The sequence below is a fragment of the Anabas testudineus genome, chromosome 9 (assembly GCF_900324465.2).
Source record: "Anabas testudineus chromosome 9, fAnaTes1.2, whole genome shotgun sequence".
NCBI lineage: Eukaryota > Metazoa > Chordata > Actinopteri > Anabantiformes > Anabantidae > Anabas > Anabas testudineus.
In genome coordinates this window covers 17,514,104-17,536,458 of record NC_046618.1, presented here as the reverse complement: position 1 = coordinate 17,536,458, position 22,355 = coordinate 17,514,104, and the positions used below count along the sequence as shown (strand labels likewise).

General features: G+C 39.2%; 3 protein-coding genes across 5 annotated transcripts; all 3 read left to right on the top strand.

Annotated features, from left to right (window-relative positions):
* The first annotated feature begins 742 nt into the window (after nt 1-742).
* Nucleotides 743-13,269, top strand: letm2 (leucine zipper-EF-hand containing transmembrane protein 2). Of its 2 annotated transcripts, none has more exons than XM_026343378.1 (11): nt 743-983; nt 2,704-2,772; nt 4,284-4,821; nt 6,277-6,420; nt 7,751-7,894; nt 8,600-8,803; nt 9,092-9,211; nt 9,387-9,506; nt 9,798-9,896; nt 10,286-10,354; nt 11,305-13,269. In XM_026343378.1, the coding sequence occupies exons 2-11, from the start codon at nt 2,726-2,728 to the stop codon at nt 11,359-11,361; spliced, it is 1,542 nt and encodes a 513-aa protein (XP_026199163.1). In that variant the 5' UTR covers nt 743-983; nt 2,704-2,725; the 3' UTR covers nt 11,362-13,269. The 2 variants fall into 2 exon arrangements, with proteins under 2 accessions (XP_026199163.1, XP_026199164.1); XM_026343379.1 differs by having other exon boundaries at nt 2,701-2,772.
* A 682-nt stretch (nt 13,270-13,951) lies between these two features.
* Nucleotides 13,952-17,594, top strand: prnpb (prion protein b). The gene is made up of 2 exons (XM_026342676.1): nt 13,952-14,207; nt 14,970-17,594. Exon 2 carries the CDS (start codon nt 14,977-14,979, stop codon nt 16,174-16,176), a length of 1,200 nt encoding a protein of 399 aa, XP_026198461.1. The 5' UTR covers nt 13,952-14,207; nt 14,970-14,976; the 3' UTR covers nt 16,177-17,594.
* A 683-nt stretch (nt 17,595-18,277) lies between these two features.
* Nucleotides 18,278-22,287, top strand: LOC113151376 (RNA-binding protein FUS). Of its 2 annotated transcripts, XM_026344347.1 has the most exons (3): nt 18,284-18,381; nt 18,680-18,820; nt 19,675-22,287. In XM_026344347.1, exon 3 carries the CDS (start codon nt 19,682-19,684, stop codon nt 20,924-20,926), a length of 1,245 nt encoding a protein of 414 aa, XP_026200132.1. In that variant the 5' UTR covers nt 18,284-18,381; nt 18,680-18,820; nt 19,675-19,681; the 3' UTR covers nt 20,927-22,287. The 2 variants fall into 2 exon arrangements, with proteins under 2 accessions (XP_026200131.1, XP_026200132.1); XM_026344346.1 differs by lacking the exon at nt 18,680-18,820 and having other exon boundaries at nt 18,278-18,381.
* Nucleotides 22,288-22,355: the final 68 nt, after the last annotated feature.

The following is a 22,355-nucleotide window of genomic DNA, read 5'->3' as shown; positions in this document are numbered from 1 at the left end:
CAAAGCAACTGTCTTTAGTTAATCAAATGACAGAAAGTAAAAAAAATGATGAAAGCCTCTCAAAACAACAGCAAAGGGGCAGAACACAACAAAATGGGAAATAACTACAGGGACATATAAAACTACAAATAACAAACAAGCACATATATAAACTTTGAGAAAAACAAAACAAATGGCAGGATACAATATTTCATATATGGCTTATGTCTAGATGACAATTTTTTCTTTTAGGTGTCTTTATTTTATATCTTTCAGAGGTTGTTTTCTGTGTTTCTTGTCTCTATTTTGTTATTCTAAGCTTTTGTGTGGTTGTTTTGTAACACTTTGTAGTTCACATCTTTTATTGTTGTTGTTATTTTTGTCTCTTTGCAGTCCTTTATGTTTAAAGGGGGTTGCTAAACGGTGCCCCTTTCAATTTTGTCTCTTTTTTAGTGATTGTGTGTTTCTTATTGCTGTTTTGTCACTTTGTCATCAACTGTGGTCCTTTTGTTAATCAAACTATATGAATGTAACATATTATTCAGCTAACACAGAGGCTGGTCAACCAGTTCAGTAACCCTTCCACGATCAAGGTGCTGTAAAGCACAATAAGACCATGAGGCTGTATGTATTTGGGTTGACGCCCACTTTTTCTGAACACAAACTGGGTCGCCACATTTCACCACTGAGTCATTCGTCTTTCCGAACATAGACGATCTTGGGTGTGTACGCAAACAGTATTCACGCATGTCCAGAGCGACCTCCCAGTGCAGCTGCCTGCGAAGGCTGCGCACAGTCGGTCAGCAGCTCTCACAAGACGCGTCCTCAACCGGTTCAAAAGTATAAACCCACCGTAAATGGGTTTATCACACCACCGGCCGTTACTTTTGTCGTTCCCGTTTACCTCGACCGAGTGTTGTGGATGGATTACATTATTTTCGTCTCACCAAGAAGCCTTACTACGCCCAGTCAGCAGCGGCAGCCATAGCTCGGTGACGCTCGAGGTGAGTGTGCTGCCATTTCCCCAGCTAGCTTGTTGCTAAGCTAACTTGCTAACCGGTAGGCTAGCACACGGTCCAAAGCTAACGTAGCATTAGCTAGCATGCTGTTGAAATGAAACTGTTCACTGGTTCATTGTTACGTTAAAGGCTTTGAGGCTGGCAGTATTTTGATACTTGGCTGTGGATAAGGTTAGTGGAAGGTTACCTAAAGGTTTCGGATTTCCCTCTAAATTAAACATTGAGTTAGCTACAAACAGCAACGTTAACGGTAACTTTATAACTAGCAGCTACTAACTAACTTGAACCAACTGTCTCTGTTACGTAGTAAACAAATGTGTGACAGCATTTCTGTGTCCGCTTGGATTATTTGTTGAATTTAATGGAAAAAAAAACAAACAACAAGCTTTAGCCTTACACGGTCACATAAGTCTTTGACATGTGTCAGATTAGCAGCCGGTGTAAATCCTTTCCTTTGTTGTGTTACATAATGTTAAGCTAAGTTTCTGTTCAAAGCCCCATTCTGTAAATATTCATAAGTTAAAGATCCGATTTATAACATCAAACCCGAAAGCTCCAGCTAGTTATTTGACACATAGCTGGACGGAGACATGTTTTCTAATTATTTAAAATGAATAAAATGAGTTTCTATTAGAAAATGCAGGTTATGGGGGAACTGCATGTTTACATTTGTTGTTGGAAGGTCAGTCTAAATAAAAGATGCAAAGCGACCACTAAAGAGACTAAGAAGAAATGCACAATACCTACACACTGGCCTGTTTTTGTGTCTCTCAGTTTGAGGCTTCTGTTTAACAGTGGTAGGAAACTTTTACATGTCTGTGTCACCATTGTTGCTGCAAGTGATACATTGATTGTGGTCATCTGGTGACTCTTTGTTGTTTAAATGAAGTTGTAAAGTACTTCTCTGTTTAAGTACAGTACTTTACTAGAATATTTTAATTTTATGATACAATATATTAAGTATGTAGTGTATAGTCTGATATACTTACTTACTCCTCTACATTTCAAAGGGAAATCTTGTACTTATGAAAACGTCTCTAGTTGCTGTAAAACGATAATCGATAGCAAAACTAAAAAGTAACTAATACAAATTTAGTTTGAAATACTATGAGCAAAAAGACAAACTCACCTTAATGAGTCTGAATGTTAAAAGATGAATGGAGAGAGAGCAGAGTGGGATCTGGTTAAGACAGTGGCACAGTCTTGTCAATCAGGATCTTTCTGTTAGTCGTTTAAAATGTACTTTAGATTAAAGCCAGACTAGAGAAATTACTTACTCCACTGGCTTTTTCTAATCAGCGTAGTCGTATACAGCATTCGGCTACATCATACTATTGATTTGTTGATGTAGAGCAGATCCACAATGTTGACGATCACTTAGCTGAAAGCTATGTCTCTAATCAAAGATGTTTTTGACAGATTTAGCAAGGTCTGATTTTCACAGATGAAATCATGAAATGATTTATGATTGTCACCTGGTATTGTTTAACACTGATGACAGCGATATAACACTGGGGATCAGTGGCAGCAGTCCAGAATATTTATAAAGTGAGATGCATGTTCATAGATCTGTTGCCTGTTTGCTTACGATAGCTCTGTCATATTACGCCTATACTTGCAACGTATAGTGTTCATGTTTTGCTCGTAGCAGAATCATATGATCGATTTGTAATCACACGTGCTTTTTCCCTCTGTCTTTTAGCAGAATTCTGTAATTTGCCCCTGCAATGGCGGTCTTTAGTCACCAGGTGCTCTTTGCAGTCACAAGATCAAGGTAAGTTAGCAGCACCATGAAATGTCCTTAAATTGAGCAAACTCTCTTGCCACGCAATGCAAACTGTATCCCACTAAACCTGTGAGTCAAAAGTACAGTGTGTCTGTGTTTACATGGTGTCTGTTGCATGTCTCCAGTCATATGCAGTTCGTGAACGCACAATTACTACACTGTAATTTCAACTGATGATGCAAGTTGAGAAACTGCAATACCAGAGTTGTCACAGTAAATTTACAAGGCAGTACAGTTTGTTAAAGTAGCAGCTGGTAGACGAGGTTTGTCCATTTTTTATGAACACATGTTTAGTACCCTACATTCTCACCACCCTCAAAGAGCCAGTTAATTTACCTCAGGTGATGTTGCTGTAAGTCAGTTTCTGGTGCTAATGAGTAGAAGTTCACAAACACCGTGGTGCTCAGAGGATCCAGATAAGTCTGCATAACTGTAGATTAGAGTTGTGTGTAATATTGTGTCATACAGTGCTTTTAGCTTTTAGCATATCTGGATTTGTTATATTTGTTTGTGACACAGCTCAGGAAATTTATGGTCAAGCATTTTCTGATCAACACAGAGATTCACGAAGGAAAGTTGTTTGTACGTTGTGACACGTATTTTATTTTTTTAGCCAAGATTATGTGAAGTGTGGAAAGAGAAATTTGATCATTAGAGAGAAAATCCGAGTGTTTCTGAACATGTTGAGTGTCTGTGTTGTACATCTGTACTCTTTGTGTCGTTAAAAACAATAACAAATAGAAAATGTTGTCTAGAAGCAGCTGAATTGAGAAGCTTGTGAGGTGAATGGGTGGTGTTTGTGATTCAGCAAAACATTTGAGAGTGGAAGACAGCACAGATTTGTTCCTTAAAAATATTTACATAACAAGCTGGTAGCAGACATAAGTAGTTTCAGAGCAGCTATTACTGCTGGTGTTGTCTTTCAAGAAATATTTCTGACTCGTCTGCCAAACTAAAAATATGTGCCAAGAATTTTTTAAACGAGATGAAATGTGTCTGACTATTTTCTGTTTCTTCTGTGTACAGAATTTGGTTTTGCTTTTGCTTAATGCTGTTTAACATGCAGACAGTGACGCATCAGTCTGATTTATCAATGGAAATATTCTGCGATTCTCTGAAGTTGTGTCAAAATGAATAATCTGTGGGTTTTGGACTGTCAGTAAGGCAAATGAGCAATTTCTCAAAAAAAGACTTAATCTTTTGTTTTTTACTATATTTGCATGATTGATTAATGAAATAGACAAATCAATAGCTGATCATAAATAGTGTATTTTGTTGCACTAGAACGTGTTCCTTATTTAACCGTTTTTTAGTTTGTCCTTTACAGCTTTATATTTTTGATTAATACCAATACCAACCAATAGCTTACAATTATTTTTTATCATGAATTAAGAAGAGAATAAACATGAGTGTACATTTCTGTAACTTTCTGAGAACATTTTGTTTCACTATTTAAAAAAAAAACAAAACCAACCAGTTTTTCTTGTTACTGTCAACAGGGGATCGTATTTGTTGTCTAAGAGGCACAGCTGCTCCTCTCTGTCTCCCAGAGCCTATCTCCACATAGACCCTCCCCACCACATCTTGTCCTCAGTCCCACTCAGGCACTCCCGCTATGGGCACCCCGCCCACTGTTACCGGGGTCATGCCCTCGGCCGCAGCCACAGCTCCGCTCTTCTCGCTCGCTGTCTGCACAGCTCAGGTGTTTGGTTCCAGGATATTAAGCAAGATGATCCTAAGGCCTCGTCGGCTGCTGCCCAGGATGCTTCTGCAGGAACAAAAAAGGAGTCTGTGGCTGCTGTACCCCAGTCCCAACCCCCTTCAACTTCCACTCCAGCTTCCACTACCACAGCAGCCGCCATCCCTCCGGTGCAGGAGAGGGCAGTTGTGAAAAAGTCTCTGTATCAGAGGATTGTGGATGAGTTGAAGCATTACTACAATGGCTTCCGGTTACTTGGCATCGACATTAAGATTGCAGGCAGGATGGTGTGGAGGCTGCTACATGGACAAGTGCTCACACGCAGGGAGAGGAGGAGGGTAAGAAAATAAAAATAATTCAGTGTGTTTGATTTATCTTCAGCTGTGATTCTCCTGCAGTGTCGTGCAATGGGATCATGCATTTGGAGTTTGTTCTTAGTCGGGCATATACAAAAGTTTATGCTTACTTGCACCTTAAATTACGAGTTTCACTTAGCTTTCGCCAATAAGATGATATCTTAAGTGTATTGTGCATGAGACACCTAACCTGGTTTTTCATATGAACTGTGGCCAGTGTCTAGACAGTCAGGTCTGGACATTGTCCAGAGTTGCTATTTCACACATGTATCACAAAACAGGGTGTAGGGAATCTGGGATAACAGATTTCTTAGCTGATTTGTCTGTCATGTATACACATAGCTGTATTTTCAATTCGCTTTATATGAGTGTGCATGTGTCATATTCCACCACTGAACATTTGAGTATAAGTTAAATTCACACAGTTCACATTGTGAAATTCAGCTCTGTTCAGTCAGCGGTGTCAGGCTGCTGCATCTTAGCAAAAAGAAAATTGAGTTGCTGATTGGAGAAAATCATGAATGTGTAGGGAACAAATCAGTGACGTGCATTTTTTTTTGGATCTTTTATTCAAAGAATATTCCACATATGGATGATTGGATAACTTTATGATGGAAATAGTTATTGGTTGCAGCCTTAATCGAAGACTTTTTATACAATATTTAAAGCTGCTGTGCTAAAACGCCACCACTTAAAATATTCACATTCTTCTATACAGTAGATTTTCACAAGATATTACTATTTCTTCACACGTCTGCCTAAATTCATTTGTCATTTGTTTTCTAAGGTTTCTTTTCACTGTCGTCCACTGTCAATAGACAATACTAAGTTATACAAACAGGCAACACGCTGATGAGAACAGACATAAGTAGACATAAGAATGACTGCTCAACAGGTTTGTTGTTCCCTGTTTTTGCGTAAATATCATGTCTGATGATAAAACTAGCCATGTATTATTTACAGTAATATGAGACCTGACCAATTTGAGCATTTCTTATTTACACTGCAGGGAAATCGCATCCCAAGTTTAAACCTAATAAGCTTAGAGGCAGACAATATCATCCATTGGTTCTTGTTTATATAAATATAAACAGTGATTAGATCATGTTGTCAGCTGAACTAGTGTTGTTGTAAAATGTTGAGAAATTTTATTACCCTCTGAATTTATATTTATGACAGGTCCTTTTCCATTGTGACCTTTTCCCTGACAGTGTTAATGTGTGTCTTGCTGACTGACAGGTATAAGATGTGTATGCACATGTGACTCAGCTGTGCACATGCCATGCTAATAATATATTTAGGCTTTTTTTAGAAGAGGTCTCTTACAGCTTCAGTGCACGTGCAGCACGGCTTCGTAGACTTGGAACCTGACAGCGATGCCATGGCTGACTCGTGTTCCATTTTTATCACTTTAACACTGTTATTGTTTGTTTACAGCTGATGAGGACCTGTGCTGACCTGTTCCGTCTGGTGCCCTTCATGGTGTTTGTCATCGTTCCCTTCATGGAGTTTCTTCTTCCAGTCTTCCTCAAACTCTTCCCGGAAATGTTACCTTCCACCTTTGAGACAGAGTCCAAAAAGGCACGTCTTTATGTACACGCACGCGCACGCTTACTACCAACTGCCTAAATGACCTTACAGCAGGGTTCATGTGATTATGCAACTCAGAAAAAGGCTGCAGCAGCAGTACTAATAAACTCAGCTGATGCAGGCAGCTGACCTTATCTGATCTAAACAGTTTACGTTGGTAGCTGCAGAAGACACTTTCTCCAAAAGCCTGTTGTTCCTGTAATTGTAAAAAGCCAACAATTTAACGTGACTGTAGTTAATATAAAATCTTCTGTAGAGGAAAAGCAGCAGGTTTCTGTAGTTGGTCCAGTTGACCTGTCTAATGTGATGTTCCGTGGTTTTTCTGGAGCACGGCTGAGTGATTCAAAGATATGCACTCATGCCCCTGGAGAGTACAGAGGTGCAGAAGAAGAAAGAACTGCATGCTGCAATAGAATATTATACAGTACATTATAGTTCCATAAATGGGCTCAGAGTAGTGAGAAACAAATTGAAAATGTGTGCTATTGTTGTCATCAAAATATGTTGTGTGTAGTTGCAGTATTGCAACAGTGCACAGTGGCAAGAAAAGTATGTGAACCTTTTGGTTTTCTGCATTAATTTGTCATCAAATGTGATTAAGAGTACTAAAAATATAATGTGCCTAAAATAATAACACCAAAGAAATTCAGATCTTTCATGTCTTTGAGAACAACTATACAAACCTCACAGTGCATGTGGAAAAAGTATGTGAACCCTTGCAATAATTACCTTAACAAAACAACTAACTTTTGATTTTGCTCCGCACAAGAAGAATACGTTTATGTGAGCTAGGAGACTGTGAGCCTGTGACTACCAAGAAGTGGGCGGCCAATCAAAATGACCCCAAGAGCACAACAAACACTCATTAAAGGAGCTGGCTGTGTTCATGAGTCTACAGTAAGTGAAACCTTTAAACAAGCAGGGTGTCTATGGCAGGACACCACGAAGGAAGCTGCTACTTACTAAAAAGAACATTGCTGCACGCCTAAAGTTTGTGAAAGAGCACATTGACACTCCACAGCAGTATTAGAAAATGTTTTGTGGACTGATGAAAGTATATTCAACTCTTTGGAAAGAACACAAACCACTACGTCTAGTGTAAAAAAAGGTCACTGCATATCATCATGAAAACGTAGTCAGTAATTAATCCCAAAGGTTCACATCACTTCTCTACTACTGTGAGGTTTTTATGGTTGTTCTCAATAAAAGCATCAAAATTTTCTTGTGTTATTATTGTACGCACATTATATTTATTAATACACTTGACTTAGATGGAGAACAGATCATGTTTTTAATAATCCAACACTTATCGTTAATACAGGAGGAGAAGCAGAAGAAAGGTCTGGCTGCGAAGCTCGAACTGGCCAAGTTTCTCCAAGAGACCATCGCTGAGATGGCTCGAAGAAATAAAGCTAAAGCTCAGACAGAGGACGAGACGCAACGTTTCTCCTCATACGTCCAGCAGGTAAAGTACAGCAGACTTTTAACTTTAACTTTTAAATGGTTAAATTGTTTGGTTGAGACTTTCATGGGTGCCGACCTGTATACAAAAGAATTCCGCTGACCAAGACTGGATTACCGCACAACAGATCCCCAGGTTTACTTTACATTGTTGGATTTTGTTTTAAATTTATGCCACCTGAAGTACAATATCAACTCTTACAATATCTACAATGTCTTACAGTTCTTTCATTTCATTACTGACTGAGTGCTCAGTGTATTAAACGTTCTAAAATAGTGAAAAAGTCCAGCTGAACATATTTAGGTAATGTTTTAAAGGCCAACAGCGAGAAACAAAAAGTGTTGAGTTTACCGTTGTAGATAAATAGAGGGAAGTATTCACATTTCATTACATTTCACAATTACCAGTTCATTTTTGGCATTTTATCTAAATTGTTGTCACTTAACTTACTGTCTCTCACCTACTTAGTAATCAATAAATTATTGTAGCTCTTGGCTACTGGTTGGTTTCTGGTGGCCTCAGGAAATAATGAAACTCCTTTGTACACTCGTGGTTAATGGGGACACAAGAAAAGGCCGCTAGGAGGTTAATCCGGCCGAACTACTGACAGATTAATTCCCTGCAGGTCTGACGCTGTCAGTACAGCTACATGACTTTCACTGGTGACGGTCTCAGTGCTTCACATCAATGACTGTGTGTTGTCGTCAGGTTCGAGGTACAGGCGAGCAGCCTGCCACAAAGGACATTGTCCGCTTTTCAAAGCTGTTTGAGGACGAGTTGACACTGGAGCATCTAGAGCGCCCCCAACTGGTGGCTCTGTGCAAACTGCTGGAGCTACAGCCGATCGGCACCAATAACCTGCTGCGTTTCCAGCTGATGATGCAGCTCAGGACCATCAAGTCAGATGATGAGGTGAGACGGGAGAGCGGGACGTGCGAGTTTGTCACTGAGTGTCTGTCGTCATGATTTGATTTTAGTCGGGACATGAAGCAATAGACAAAGGTTATGAAACCAGGAAGCACCACGACTGTAGTCATATCAGATGTGTTAAACATGTAGAGCTACTAGAACGGCCTCTGCTACCCTCATTATTGAATTCTGTTCACATTTATAGTTGTTCTAGTCCCTCTTGTTGTGTAGCTGTTGTCTTTTCTCACGCTCATGCTGCATGTTTCAACTTCCTTCTCCATTCCGTCACAGATGATTGCAGCAGAGGGTGTGGCAGCTATGAGTGTGACAGAATTACAGGCAGCATGTCGCAGTCGTGGGATGAGGTCTCTGGGTCTAACCACTGATCAGCTGCGTGTGCAGCTGCAGCAGGTGAGCAAATGGATGACGGACACTAAGTTATCTGGTCCCTGTTGGTTTTTTTTTATAAAACTGACCAGATTTGTACCATCATCTGGAGAACACAAGATGCTGTTTAAGTTAGGAAAATCTAAAATATAATGATAAATGTCTTAAGATCTTTATAATGTTCTCTTCCTCCATCCAGTGGTTGGACCTGCACCTGAAGGAAAATGTTCCACCATCACTGCTGCTGCTCTCCAGAGCCATGTACCTGACTGACCTCAAACCTAAAGCTCCTGTCATCCCGCCTGTTCCCAAACTAGAGGTTCGACCTTTATGATCTACTTTAAATCTTACAGGCCACATAGCTGCATATCCAGTGTAACATTCCAGCTGGTAAATAGTTTATACTGTACGTACACAGGTCATTGATATTTGATGTAGATACTGAGGGAAAAGCAACAAAACAGTTTATTACGTTACTGGGTCTGCCAGTTTAACAACCTGGGCTGGAGCTAACAGAGTAGTAGATAAACAGTGGATACAGGGAGCCGTTGTGATCGTTTTGAGGGCTGTGGTCTTCTTATTCATTGTCTGCGGTTTGACGTTGTTGCAGAAAGCTGCTACTCCTCCAGCGGAGAATCCAGGAGCAAACACGGCCTCAGTGGGTCCTGATGTGTTGACAGACCCTGCTGCCATCATCAAAGACAGACCGGTCAGTGCACTCTAAAACTGAACCACAAAACACACAGAAGTGGGAGATAAGATGAACGTGATGATGACACAGGAAACTGGGTCATCGCTGCAGCCAAAAATAGATCTCTGTAGGGTGGTGTACTGTCCTATGTACAGCTCTTTTCTGTAATTATAGTACAGTTAATGGATATTTGCATATTCTCAGACACTTGAAGTAAATAAAATGGGGGGAAAATGTGTCACTGACCTGAATGGCAGACATTTTTATTTATGAACAAAATTAACAAATCTAATATCAATCAATTTCTAAATCTATACGTGTGGATGATAGTAGCATATTTATAGAACTATACTATCCTACAGAACCCTCTAATTTAATATTTGTCTCAATTTGTCTCCTTGTTTCAGGTGGAAGAGATGAGAGACAAAGCTCCTGTGGTCTCAGACAAACCTCTGACTCCTGCTGAAGTCCTTCAGGTAAACACCCTTCGATTCTTAGACCTGTGGTATCCACAGAAACCAGTTCAGGATTTGATGTTAGACAGGGTTTCGTAATCCAGTTAGTTCTTCCTGGCTCTGATCTTTTTCACACGACAAGCTAATCTCTCACAGTGGGACAGAGAGTAGCTGAGTACAGTAGAGACTGATTGGAAATCTGCTTAGATTAGATAAATAGAAGTTAATGATTTTAAAGTAGCTGATAAATATAAACCTATAATTATCACACATGCCACAGTGATATTTTTTTCACACATATCAAAAGCAGTTTTTAAAACACGCAAGCTGTTTTTTAAATGTCAGTTATACTTAACTAATGTACAACACTTTATGTAAACACCCACTCCCTTACCACTTTATTAGTTACACCTGTACAATCTAATGTAATCCAACACAGCAGCTCTTCCGTGAATTCTGTTTTTTTATACAATGGCAAGAAAAAGTAAGTGAAAGTATGCTAATGCCTGACTCCAGTTAGCTTTTTGGAGGTTATTATTTCAAGTTCTCAAACTTTTTCCACCTGCACTATGAGGTTTTTATGGTTGTTCTCAATAAAAGATTAGAATTTCTTTGGTGTTACTATTTTATGCACATTTATATTTTATTAACATTTGTTAATACACTCGACTTAGATGAAGATGAGATCACATTTTATTACAAATGAATGGAGAAAACCACATACTTTTTCTGGCACTGTATATATAAGCTGTGTCCCCAATACCACAACTAAACTTTTACTGAAATGCTTTTACTTTGCTTTCTATAAGTATCATAAGGAGAAGAATGATCCATTTTTATAAGGTTGTCTTTGAAATTAAATTTGTGTTTTAGAACCTGCAGACATCCTGTGGTCTTCTAATAGCTATGAACTATCTAATAAGAGCAAATTGCTACAAAGATTAATTTCAGGTCTATTACCTCTTCCTCAGGCCAAGGCAGCGACAGAGGTGTCCCAGAAGAGCAAGATGAGTGCTAACGGCGTGTAAAGAAGAGCAAGAGCTTCTGGACTGACAGACCTTTGAGTTAATGTCCTATAGGTGACACCCAAACAATCCACTGCAGATCGTGGTCATTCGTCTGTGTGATGGCATCTCCCTGGTCTCCTCTTTCTCCCCCCTGTAAATTTGTAAATATCTTTTATAATTCTGTCTCTGTCTTACATCACAGCAGCAGCTTTGTACAGTTTTATTTGCAAACCTTTTTAACTCCTGTTCCGGATGTGAGAGAAGTCCTCTGATTTCAGAGATATGAACTTTTTGGTTCCGCCCTCTCGTCTTTGCTTCAGTAAACTTGGCCGTGATGACGCGCTGTAGCAGACACCAAAAGGCGTCACACTCTGAACCTGTGTTTGAACAAAACAGAAAAGGTTCAGTCACTATGTCGCGATCTCATTTCATCAGCTGGAGCAGCAGTAGATTTTGGCTGGCATCTGAACAGTGTAGTGTAGCTGCTTGCTGCTGTAATTGCTATTATGTAAATGAGGACTGGTGTAGTATTAAGAGAGAGGTCACTCCTTAAACCCAGAGGTGACTGGTAAAGCATTGACTGGACAATCTGTAAAATAAAATTTACAGGTTTTATTTGCATATACAATGTATGTATCATATTTTACCACTACAATGATAATATTTCCGTAAGCTGAGAGGAGAAAACGATTGAGGTTTTCTGTCGAGATATATTATAAATATCGAGGAGATGCTTAAACCCTGAAATGAGATTTTTGACACTGTGGCACTAAAGATGGATGAATGACATTCACCAACTGTCCACCTTCTAAATCTCTCCTAAATATCTGACCCTCCAAGTTTTTGGGACGTTAACCACATAAATGTGTACTGTATAAATACAGCTTGTTGTGATGTGTTTGACCCTGCTGCAGAAATGGATTTCATTGAAGCTGGATCAAAGTTTTTCTCCTCATTGCTATTTATCCATAGGCATGTCCCAGAGCTGGAGGCCATAGATATTTTTAAGCTAAATGGTTGCTAATGAAGATTATTGGTTTTATTATGTGCCTAAGGTTAAAGGGTGATTGGGTTCATATTAGCATTTTTATCAGAGAGCCGAGTTTTACACCCTCATTCACCTCCGCGTGTTTAATGTGCCCAGTTGCCCTTACTACTTTAGTAGAATGTCTCCTTTTCCCTTCCCATTTGACCCAAGTATTAATAATCAATCCAAACCACAGTGATTATTTTCTCAGTATCACTAATGTTGATCCTGGTTTGAAAAACATTCAGCTCTCGAGGTGTGAAGTAACATCTCTGGCTCTGCTGCTATAATTACAAAAAAAAAAAAATAAATCCCTCCAAGTGGATTTAAACAAATCTAACAAACATATCCTATATGTTTTTCATGGTGGGACATTTGATTGATCATGTATCAATTATGTCTACTGGAAAATTATCATCTTGACACACCAACGTCTAATATTCAAACTGGAGAAGTGGATAAAAACATTCATTAATTCACATTTTCTGTTAACTGTCTTAAAATTAAAATTTGGGTGGAAACACAGTGACTGATGAGATGAGATGTTCAGTAGCCTACCTGCTTGTCAGAACTGTAGAAACCAGGTGAATATTCTTCAAGAACCTCAAGCTGCCACCAGCCCGTGCACCGATGACCATGACCTGGATGACCGAGTATCTCCAGAACCAACACGACAAGTTAAACAAAAAACAACACAGATTTTAAGCAGGTGTTAAGTTTCTCACTAACATGTGTCATGTTGATGTTGGTCCTCAGACCTGTTGAGTTGATCAGCTGTAATGTGATGACTGCAGTACTGTGTACTGCATTATAAGAAGACGACACAGTAATCAAACCGTGGCAAAGTACCAGGCTGACAAAGAAAACAAAAATGAACATGATTAAAATAATGAAACTCCTTATGCTCGTCTCCTGTCTGGTATTTTTATAGAAATCTGTAAAAAAAATGAATGAAGAATGAAATGTAGGATTCTTTTATGGTCAGCAGGTGGCATCATCTGTGTAATGAATCCATGTCCCTTTAAAAAGGGCCTTGAGTTTGACATCATGAGCCTCTAATCAACATTTCATGACTTGTGATTTCACTGTTTCCTATCTTTCTAAAGTAACGCAACAGATTAACGATGTTTATAGTGTGTTTTCCAGAGATCTTGAAGAGAGTGGTCTATTAAAGAGATCTCTAGAGTGAATTAGGAGGATTTTCCACAAAGTGGCAACACAGCTATTCTTGTTTATGGTTTATAACAGATCTACAAAGCAGCAGCAAATTGTCTATTAACCATATATAACCATATAAATACTATACTATGGTTATACTGTATCCTGTATTTCAGGGAATAAATACACTTTTAACTTCACTAGACTACAGGTGCCTGAGTACTAAACTATAAAAGAAACAGTAAATTAAGTATACCTATATTTTTTTACTTAAGTTTAACTTTGATCAGGTTTTTGTAGTATTTCTACTTTTAATCTAAAAATTAAATACTTCTACCACTGACTACCAGCTAAAAGACATTTTTCATTAAATCTTTAGTTTATAATGTGGGTTATGAATTAATATTGTGATTATAGTGAAAATAACGTTTAATTGTTATTAAATTAAAAATTTCCTCAGTAAAATTTTAAAATCTTGTTTCATTTCCAGTAAAACGTCACAGCAACCATTTCCATGGTTCATGGTGTCATGGATGGGGAGGGGGCACTTAAAGATATTTTCCCCTCAAGTAGGGGGAGTGGAGGAGGGGACGAGGTAGGGAGAGTGTGACGGATACAAAACATTTGGGAACCACATGATCTAAAGAAACAGCGTTGTGGCCATATTGACAGGTCAGAAAAGGTCAGTAACGTGTTCGAGTTGTGTATTTGTGAATAATCCGTTTTTAGGTTTAAGTTTTCTTTAATTAGATTTGTCCTGTAACTTTTTACATAGAAGACATTTTGCTGACAATGTTTTAATGATGTGTCACTGAACCATCACTAAAACAAATTAAAATGAATAGATTATTTTAGTTTGTCTTCTTAACAAATACATGATTAGGTCTGTCTTATAAAGGCCACGTTTACACGTGTATTAATGGTTTATATGTACAGATCTCAGGCGACACTACAGCATTGTGTATTTATTATATTTCTTTAGCTGGTCGTAGATCATGGAACACGTATGAAGCATTAGATGTTAATTACAAATGAGAGTGTAAAGAGTAGCATTCAGCTGTGTGCAGCAAGATTAAAGACTGAGGCTCTGTGCTATTTTTGATCCTGTCAGCTATTCTGGACCCTCCGCTTCATGTTGAACCCATGTGGTAAAACAGGTGGGGAGGGTATATGACTAAACACATCAAGACTGTATATTTCTGTTATTGTTTTGATTTTCACCTCCAAAAACACACTCGACCTTTTCCAGAAAATGTTGCATGTTGCTATTTTGTATTTAAAATGAGTTACCATGAGTTGTGGTCATATATTCTAATTTAATACCTACTATACGTATCATATATCTAGAAGTATCTGTTTAGTAGTTCTGAGAAAAAAAGAAAAGACAAATCCCTAAACTTTCACTGCCTCTCTTCATGTTTCTTTCCCTGTTTCCTCACTGCAGTTGAAAGATGAAGCTGATCGTAATAGCTGTGCTGTCTCTGCCCTTCTTTTTGGTTCATGTACATGTTTCACTGGCCAAGAAAAAAATTAAGATTAGTGAGAAAATAGACCTCTTTAAGAAGAAAATTCTGGACACCAAGTTTAAGGTTAAACAACCCAAGCAACCAGGCAGACCAGGGAGTCACCCTAAACCTAAACAAGGGGGTTACCCCCAGCAGCCAGGGTCTCCATATGGAGGAGGTTATGGAGGTTATGGTGGTCATGGAGGTTATGGGGGTTATGGAGGTTATGGTGGTCATGGGGGTTATGGAGGTTATGGTGGTCATGGAGGTTATCCAGGTGGATACATCAACTACAACCCAAACAACAAAATCCTGAGCCCACACTACGGCGGCAGCTTTGGTTATGGGGGACATGGCGTTGGGGGCGGCTCTCCATTTTCCCACTCAGTCCAGGCGATGGGCATGTATCCCTCTGATAAATCCAGAGGGTTTGGGAGCAGTGCTGTAATGGCAGCAGCTGGAGGGGCTATGGCAGGAATGGCCCTGGGCTACGGGCTGGGAAGGTTCCCTCGTCCCCATTTCCACTTCAACAGTCCCCAGGAGGAGTATTACTACAACAACTACATGTACAGGAGGTACGGGGTCAAGTCTACTGATACCAATGACTACGGCAGAGACTACGGCTACACCAAACCCCCTCTGACCTATGATCAGTACATGCAGTCCTGCATGAGGAGAGCAGACCTTCTGCCTGCTGAGAATCGAAAGTCAAACTACAAACCAACTGTCAGTATGACAACTACAAATACAACTACAGCTGCTTCAGACGCAGGAACAAGCAGCAACACAACAAAGACGAACAGCACCGTAGCAGAAAGCCCCTCAACCCCTGCACTTGTAACTCCTCGCCCTGTAAACGAGTCTGACACCAATCCTCAACTTCCAGCTTCACAGGCTCTGAGAAAAGGAGCTTCTGATGATGATGACGACACAGTTAGCATAGTGGAGATCGGCTACCCAGCACTGATCAGAGACATGAAGGTCAGGAGGTGTGTAGAGCTGTACATGGCTTACTCTGAAAAGTACTTGAAGAGACAGACAGGAGGGGCACAGACACTGGTGGTGGGCCTGAGGGGGCTGTTAGCAGTGGTCACCAGTACTACTGTAATGCTACTGAACAGCAACATACTAATACTGCTGCCCTGAGGATTTGTTGGTATTTAAATTGCTGAAACCCACTGCAGTTATGACAGAAATGATCTCCGTAGCTATCGCATGGATTGCCATTGTGGTTCTGAGTAATCTATCTCGCTGTGTTTAAAGGAGATTTGCTAAATGAATTGTAATGACATCACTTTTCATCTATGTAATCATAAGATTTAATTTTGTCTTTTGTGCTTATGACCAAATACACAACAAACTAAAAACATTCTTCTTAGCTGAACCTCCTTCTCTGTGTTCATTCAATCATGCTGACATCCTAAACCAGGAAGGGGAACATTACGAGCATGTTAGCATACTAAGATTAGCATTCAGCTCAACGCACCACTGGGCCTGTGTTCTTAGAGCTCCACACTGCCAACTCAGCAGTCTTTTATTTATTTAGGAAAACTGTTTGGTGCCAGTGGCTGAGAGGATTAGTTTGCACCAGTGGGGCTGGTACAGACTCTGTTATGGTGATGATCAGTGTAAATAAACAGCTTATTATGGAAGATGCACTTTGGGATACAAAGAGTAAATATTCACATACTGATAATATCTATTCTCTAGACATTTGTTTGAGTTTGATTTGTAGTGGATCATGTTTATACCATCGGAACCTTTAGGTAATTATCATACTGTTTGAACCTGTTTCAGCCTGACTCTGATCTCTGTTCTGACTTATTTGATTTTTGTGAAACATTAGTTTTGTTCTTTGTTTTATACACTTGCCTCAAACTTCCCTTCGTTCAGTGTCTCTCTCCTCTATGGAGTACGTTATAATTACGGAAGCCCTCTGAAAGTTTAAGGTTGCTGATGAATAATTACATGGGATGTACTGATTTGAAACTGAATTAACCTTTAAACTCTGTGGTTGCTGGAATTGGATTAAGATTTGTAATCATCTAACCAACAATTAACCTAAAAGGACACGAATTATAACTGTGCACAAGCGTTGTAAACATCTTGTTCATTCTGCATCGATTTGATAATACAATAGCTCTGTGCTGTGGCTTCCTGGAAACTGTTATTGTTACATCATGTCATTATTGTGTAATGTATGATCTGCTGGCTTGTTTTTTTTTTTCTTTTCTTTAAATGTTGTGCTAAAGTTCATCATTTCCCTGCATACATTTATGCTTCACTTTACAATAGAAAGAGGGTTTGGGTGTAAGAAAATTTGTTTGCATGATTTAAACCATTCTAATTTCTTCCATATGGATGGTACATAAATGGAATTGATCATATTAATCAATTAAATTGCAGGAATTTTTCTGTTCTATATGTTCTATACTCTATACTACAGCATACAATACAACTAATTAATTGGTGCATGATTTAGTTCTAATAATTTAGTTTTGCAATCACTGCTCTTTATTTTATAATAAAAGAGACCATTCATCACTGAAGCTTTTTAATGTGACTTCGACTGGACCTACAGTGCTTAAGCTGCAATACTTAAGCACTGATGTATTCATATTTATAATCCATTATAATAATGAATTATATTTTATCAGTCACATGGGGGCCAAGTACTTTAAGGATGCTCTTTCTAGGTCTACTTTAAATAAATGTTTGCTGAAAATGCTTCTGTGGTTTTATTTATGTTTATGTTGAACTTGATGGTGCAGGATTCCCTTGCCTAATGGCTATGATAAACACCTGGTAGTCACCCCTCTGCTTATCATTGCTCTGCAGTGATAAACTGGTGAGAGAACTGCCTTTTGTTTTTGAAACAACTGACAGGCTTATACTTTACTTGTGAGCATGTTAATGAAATGTGATCGAAACATGATAGATGTTTTAGTAGTAGTAGTTTTTGATTTATTTTGTTTTTATCTTAGGCTAGTGCCAAACTTATAATTCTAATACTGACCTTAATATGTTTTAATTTGACTCTGTGTCAGGGTTGTGATGGTTTTTGGTTAAAGATTCTCCAGAGGCACACAATAAACATGACCTTAACGTTGACTGCAGGGCTGTAACCTGTAATAAAATTAAACATTACCTTTACGCTGACACTTTAAAGGTAATTTTCCATATCAGGTCGACGTCATCACATAGTTGACGATGCTGGTAATGCCCCGCCCCCTTTCAGCGCCGTTACGTCACAGAGTGTGGAACTCGGCAGGTTCCAGGTCGACGGTAACGATGGAAACGCTCTGAAACGGGACGAAACAGGAACCAGGACTCGGACCGTCGTCGCTCAAGGTGAGGCTCTGTGTTCATGTTTTACTGACGAGGAGCGAAATAAAAGGCTTAAAATGCGTTTCTAGCTTACGCGACCGTCTCTGTTTGTTAAAGTATCAAGACAGTGTGACAATTAAAACGTTACCTGACGTTAGCAAGCGCCATCTTCTCACAGCATCTTTAAGGCCACATTGAGTTAGCAAAGTAGCTAATGTTTGTCTATTTACACATTCTGCTAGGGACAAATTCAGCTTTCAGTGCAGCCGTGTGACGTTATGAGGCACAATTATCACTATTTTCACCATTCCCGTCATTATAGGTTGTTATTGTAACCAGCCACAGCCACACCCGTTATCTAACGAGGCACCTACTGACTAAAAAGAAAGGTGTTAGAGTGAAACACAACAACAACAACAACAACAACAACAACAACAACATCATCATCATCATCTCCCTATCGGTAAAATCATCACAGGCTATGGAAACATTTATCATAACATTTTTTTTTGCACCTGCTCCAACTGGGTGACAGTAAAAACGCGCTTTAGAAATTTTCAGTGTGAAACAGGAACTGTGTCCGACCTAAGTTTTAATAGGGGAAATAATTACTGAGAAATTACAATAGTTGTATCCCTTTTACAATCTACTGCTGTGATTATATATTGTTTTATCTGTAAGCACAGTAATATAAGACGAATTGTATATAATATATAAGATCATAATACATGTTTTGTAATATTGATTAATTTGCTTTATGCTCATATGACACACATATTTGAATTAGCATTTTATAAAAAAAATTTGACATGACTCGTAAGAAATATGACTAAAATCAGTCCTGATTATTGACTTAAAGCAACATTATACCAATATATAAAAATCTCTGAAAGAGGACAAAGTTGTATAACCTCAAAGTGTATGTATATTATATAATATTAGTTAAGAGACAAATTGAATTTAATTAAATGATAATTGGCTATTTAGTCTGTCAGGCACTTTATTATTTCAAGCCAACCACAACCATCCTATGTTGGAACCACAGCTTTGTATCAATGCCATGTGGTGATCTAAATGGAGAGGGTTGTGTGGTGCACCACAAATGTGGTGGACATGATTTAATAGTATATTGCTTGGGCTTGCTTGAGTTAATGGGACAATTTGCCTGAACACATGGTTCAAACAATGCAGACCAATAGTCAAAATAGTTACAGTAGGTTGCACACAACTTTTAAGGCTGAATTTTGATGATGCCAGATTTACTTAATCTCATTCTCTCTATTTGTTATTTTTTTCTCTCTCCATTCTTCTCTACAGAGTGAAGATGAAGACAAATTCATTATCAGTGCTGTGTTTGTCACTTCTTTTGTTTCACATTGATTGTTCTTTTGCTAAGAGGGGAGGAGGCTTTGGGAAAAGCTTTGGCTTTAAGAAGTCTCCCACATCAAACCGAGGAAACACCCACACTAACACTAATACAGGCCACAAAAGTAGTCAGGGTTCCAGCTCTCACAGTGGATACCCCAAACAGTCAGGGCAAGGCAATCAAGGAGGCTATCCTCCACAATCAGGCAGACCTGGGTATCCAGGTGGTTATCCCAGGCAGCAGGGTGGAGGAGGCTACCATAACCAATATCCAGCACAGGGCTCTCCATATGGAGGGTATGGTAGTCATGGTGGTTATGGACGTTATGGAGGTAATGGGGGTTATGGGGGTTATGGTGGTCATGGAGGTTATCCAGGTGGATACATCAACCAAAATCCAAACAACAAAATTCTGAGCCCCCACTACGGTGGCAGCTTTGGTTATGGAGGATATGGCGTTGGGGGCGGCTCTCCATTTTCCCACTCAGTCCAGGCGATGGGCATGTATCCCTCTGATAAATCCAGAGGGTTTGGGCGCAGTGCTGTAATGGCAGCAGCTGGAGGGGCTATGGCAGGAATGGCCCTGGGCTACGGGCTGGGAAGGTTCCCTCGTCCCCATTTTAACTTCCACAGTCCCCAGGAGGAGTATTACTACAACAACTACATGTACAGGAGGTACGGTGTTAAGTCTACTGATACCAATGACTACGGGAGAGACTACGGCTACACCAAACCCCCTGACACCTATGATAGCTACATGGACTCCTGCATGAAGAGAAGGGACATCCTGCCTGTGGAGAACCGAAAACCAAATGAAAATCCAGTAGCTGCCGATAAACCTACTGGTGTCACCTCAGCTCTAGACGCTGGCAGCAACACAACAGAGACCAACAGCTCTGCAGCTTCAACTCCCCAACCTGTAAATCAAGCTGAAGGCAATAATTTGCCTCCAGCTTCACAGGCAGTTAGTGATGCTGAAGATGATGATACCGTCAGTATTGTGGAGATTGGCTATCCGGCACTGATTGAGCAGCTGAAGGCCAGGAGATGCTTAGAGCTGTACATGGTTTACTCTGAGAAGTACTTAACAAGAGAAGCAGGAGGAGCACAGGGACTGGAGATGAGCTTGCAAGGACTCTTAGCTGTAGTCACTAGTACATTACTCATGCTACTCAATAGTAACTTGCTAATGCTGATACACTGAGGCTTCAGTAAGTGTTAAATGTAAAATCTTTTTTGTAAGATATTGCATTTCTCTTTCTCCTCTTCTGACAGAGAAACAGTCCATTAACTCTACTCTGATGCTGCAGTAATCTGATTGGGGTGGTCCACAGTTGTCCATTTAGATTATATTTACCATGCCATAAAAATAATAGATGTCAAAACTGCTGACTCATATTTCTGTGTTTGTAATGCGTTTCAGAAAAACAAAACAAAAAACTTTTTTGTCTGAGATGAATAATCATATGACAGGATTAATTTGCACCCATGGGGCTGGTACAGGCTCCGTCATGGTGATGAGCTGTGTAAATAGCCTGCTCTGCAATAACAAAGGTGTGTGCTTTAAGCATTGTATGATTATATTAACTCCAGCTGTGTTGACCGTGGTTTGATTCAAGGGCAATTCAAGGAGTTTGCAAACTGTCTAATATCTACTTTTACTAATATCAGTGCTTTAAACCGAGAAGAATTACACTGTACTGAATATTTGTAGTGGATCATATCTACTCAAGTCTCTGTAGTGAAAAACATGGACTTGTATCCCATAAGGTCCATTGTAACACAGAAACTAAAACCAAAAAGACTGATACATGTATTGCTACATATTTGACCTGGATAAACATTAAACAGAAAGACAATTGTATGCATGCTGTTGTCTTAATACTCCTAAAATGTCTTACTCTGGATCATACAAAGAGTGTTTTACCTGAATGTTAATGGCCTTTTACATGTGCACTGTCTCTGCTTTATACTGTATGTTGTATATTGTCTCACATTTGTAAATACTAGTCTCCCTCCTTCCTTCCCAGTGTTCTGCCCTTTTCTACCCTCTGTGGGGGAGCTTGTGAAGTGCTCTTAAAAGTGAAAATACTCCTGATGTACTAATTGTAAGCTGACCTATCTCTTTTTAAAACCTACTGAATGTTACGTTTTATTATCAGCTGAGGTTTGGTCACTAAGTTTGCATTAAGAATATTAATGCCACCATCATGTTCTTATAAAATCTTTTTTTTTTTTGGACTTTGTCAATCCAGGAGAGGCCTCACCAGTAGTACCGTTTACTTTTTGTTGTCACCACCGTGTGTTTCACAGTGCACCTTTATTTATTTATCATGTTTAGCAAAACACTTTTTGGTTGTAAAAAATCTCCCCAGTAGCTTTTATATGTTGTCATGTGTCATTTATGTTATCGTGTGTCTGGCTTTGAAAATGAACATACTATATCTCCTGTAAATACACAACTGCCTTTTACTGCAAAGGATCAGTTACTGTGCTGCTGGAGGTTCTACTTAAAACTGAGCGCTGACTTTCTGCTTGTCCTGTCAAATAAATTTCTTAACTTTACTAATTCCCACCTCAGGATATTAGTTTTATTACTATTTGTATACTGCTATTTTCTATATACTGGGTTT

What these genes read in the sequence shown, in the direction of transcription:
- LOC113151376 (XM_026344346.1), top strand. Translation starts at nt 19,682, where the DNA reads ATGAAGACAAATTCATTATCAGTGCTGTGTTTGTCACTTCTTTTGTTT.
- letm2 (XM_026343378.1), top strand. Translation starts at nt 2,726, where the DNA reads ATGGCGGTCTTTAGTCACCAGGTGCTCTTTGCAGTCACAAGATCAAG. An exon ending in TCTCCTCATACGTCCAGCAG is followed by an intron (nt 7,895 to 8,599) that starts GTAAAGTACAGC and finishes TGTTGTCGTCAG; the next exon opens with GTTCGAGGTACAGGCGAGCA. An exon ending in TGCGTGTGCAGCTGCAGCAG is followed by an intron (nt 9,212 to 9,386) that starts GTGAGCAAATGG and finishes TCCTCCATCCAG; the next exon opens with TGGTTGGACCTGCACCTGAA.
- prnpb (XM_026342676.1), top strand. Translation starts at nt 14,977, where the DNA reads ATGAAGCTGATCGTAATAGCTGTGCTGTCTCTGCCCTTCTTTTTGGTT.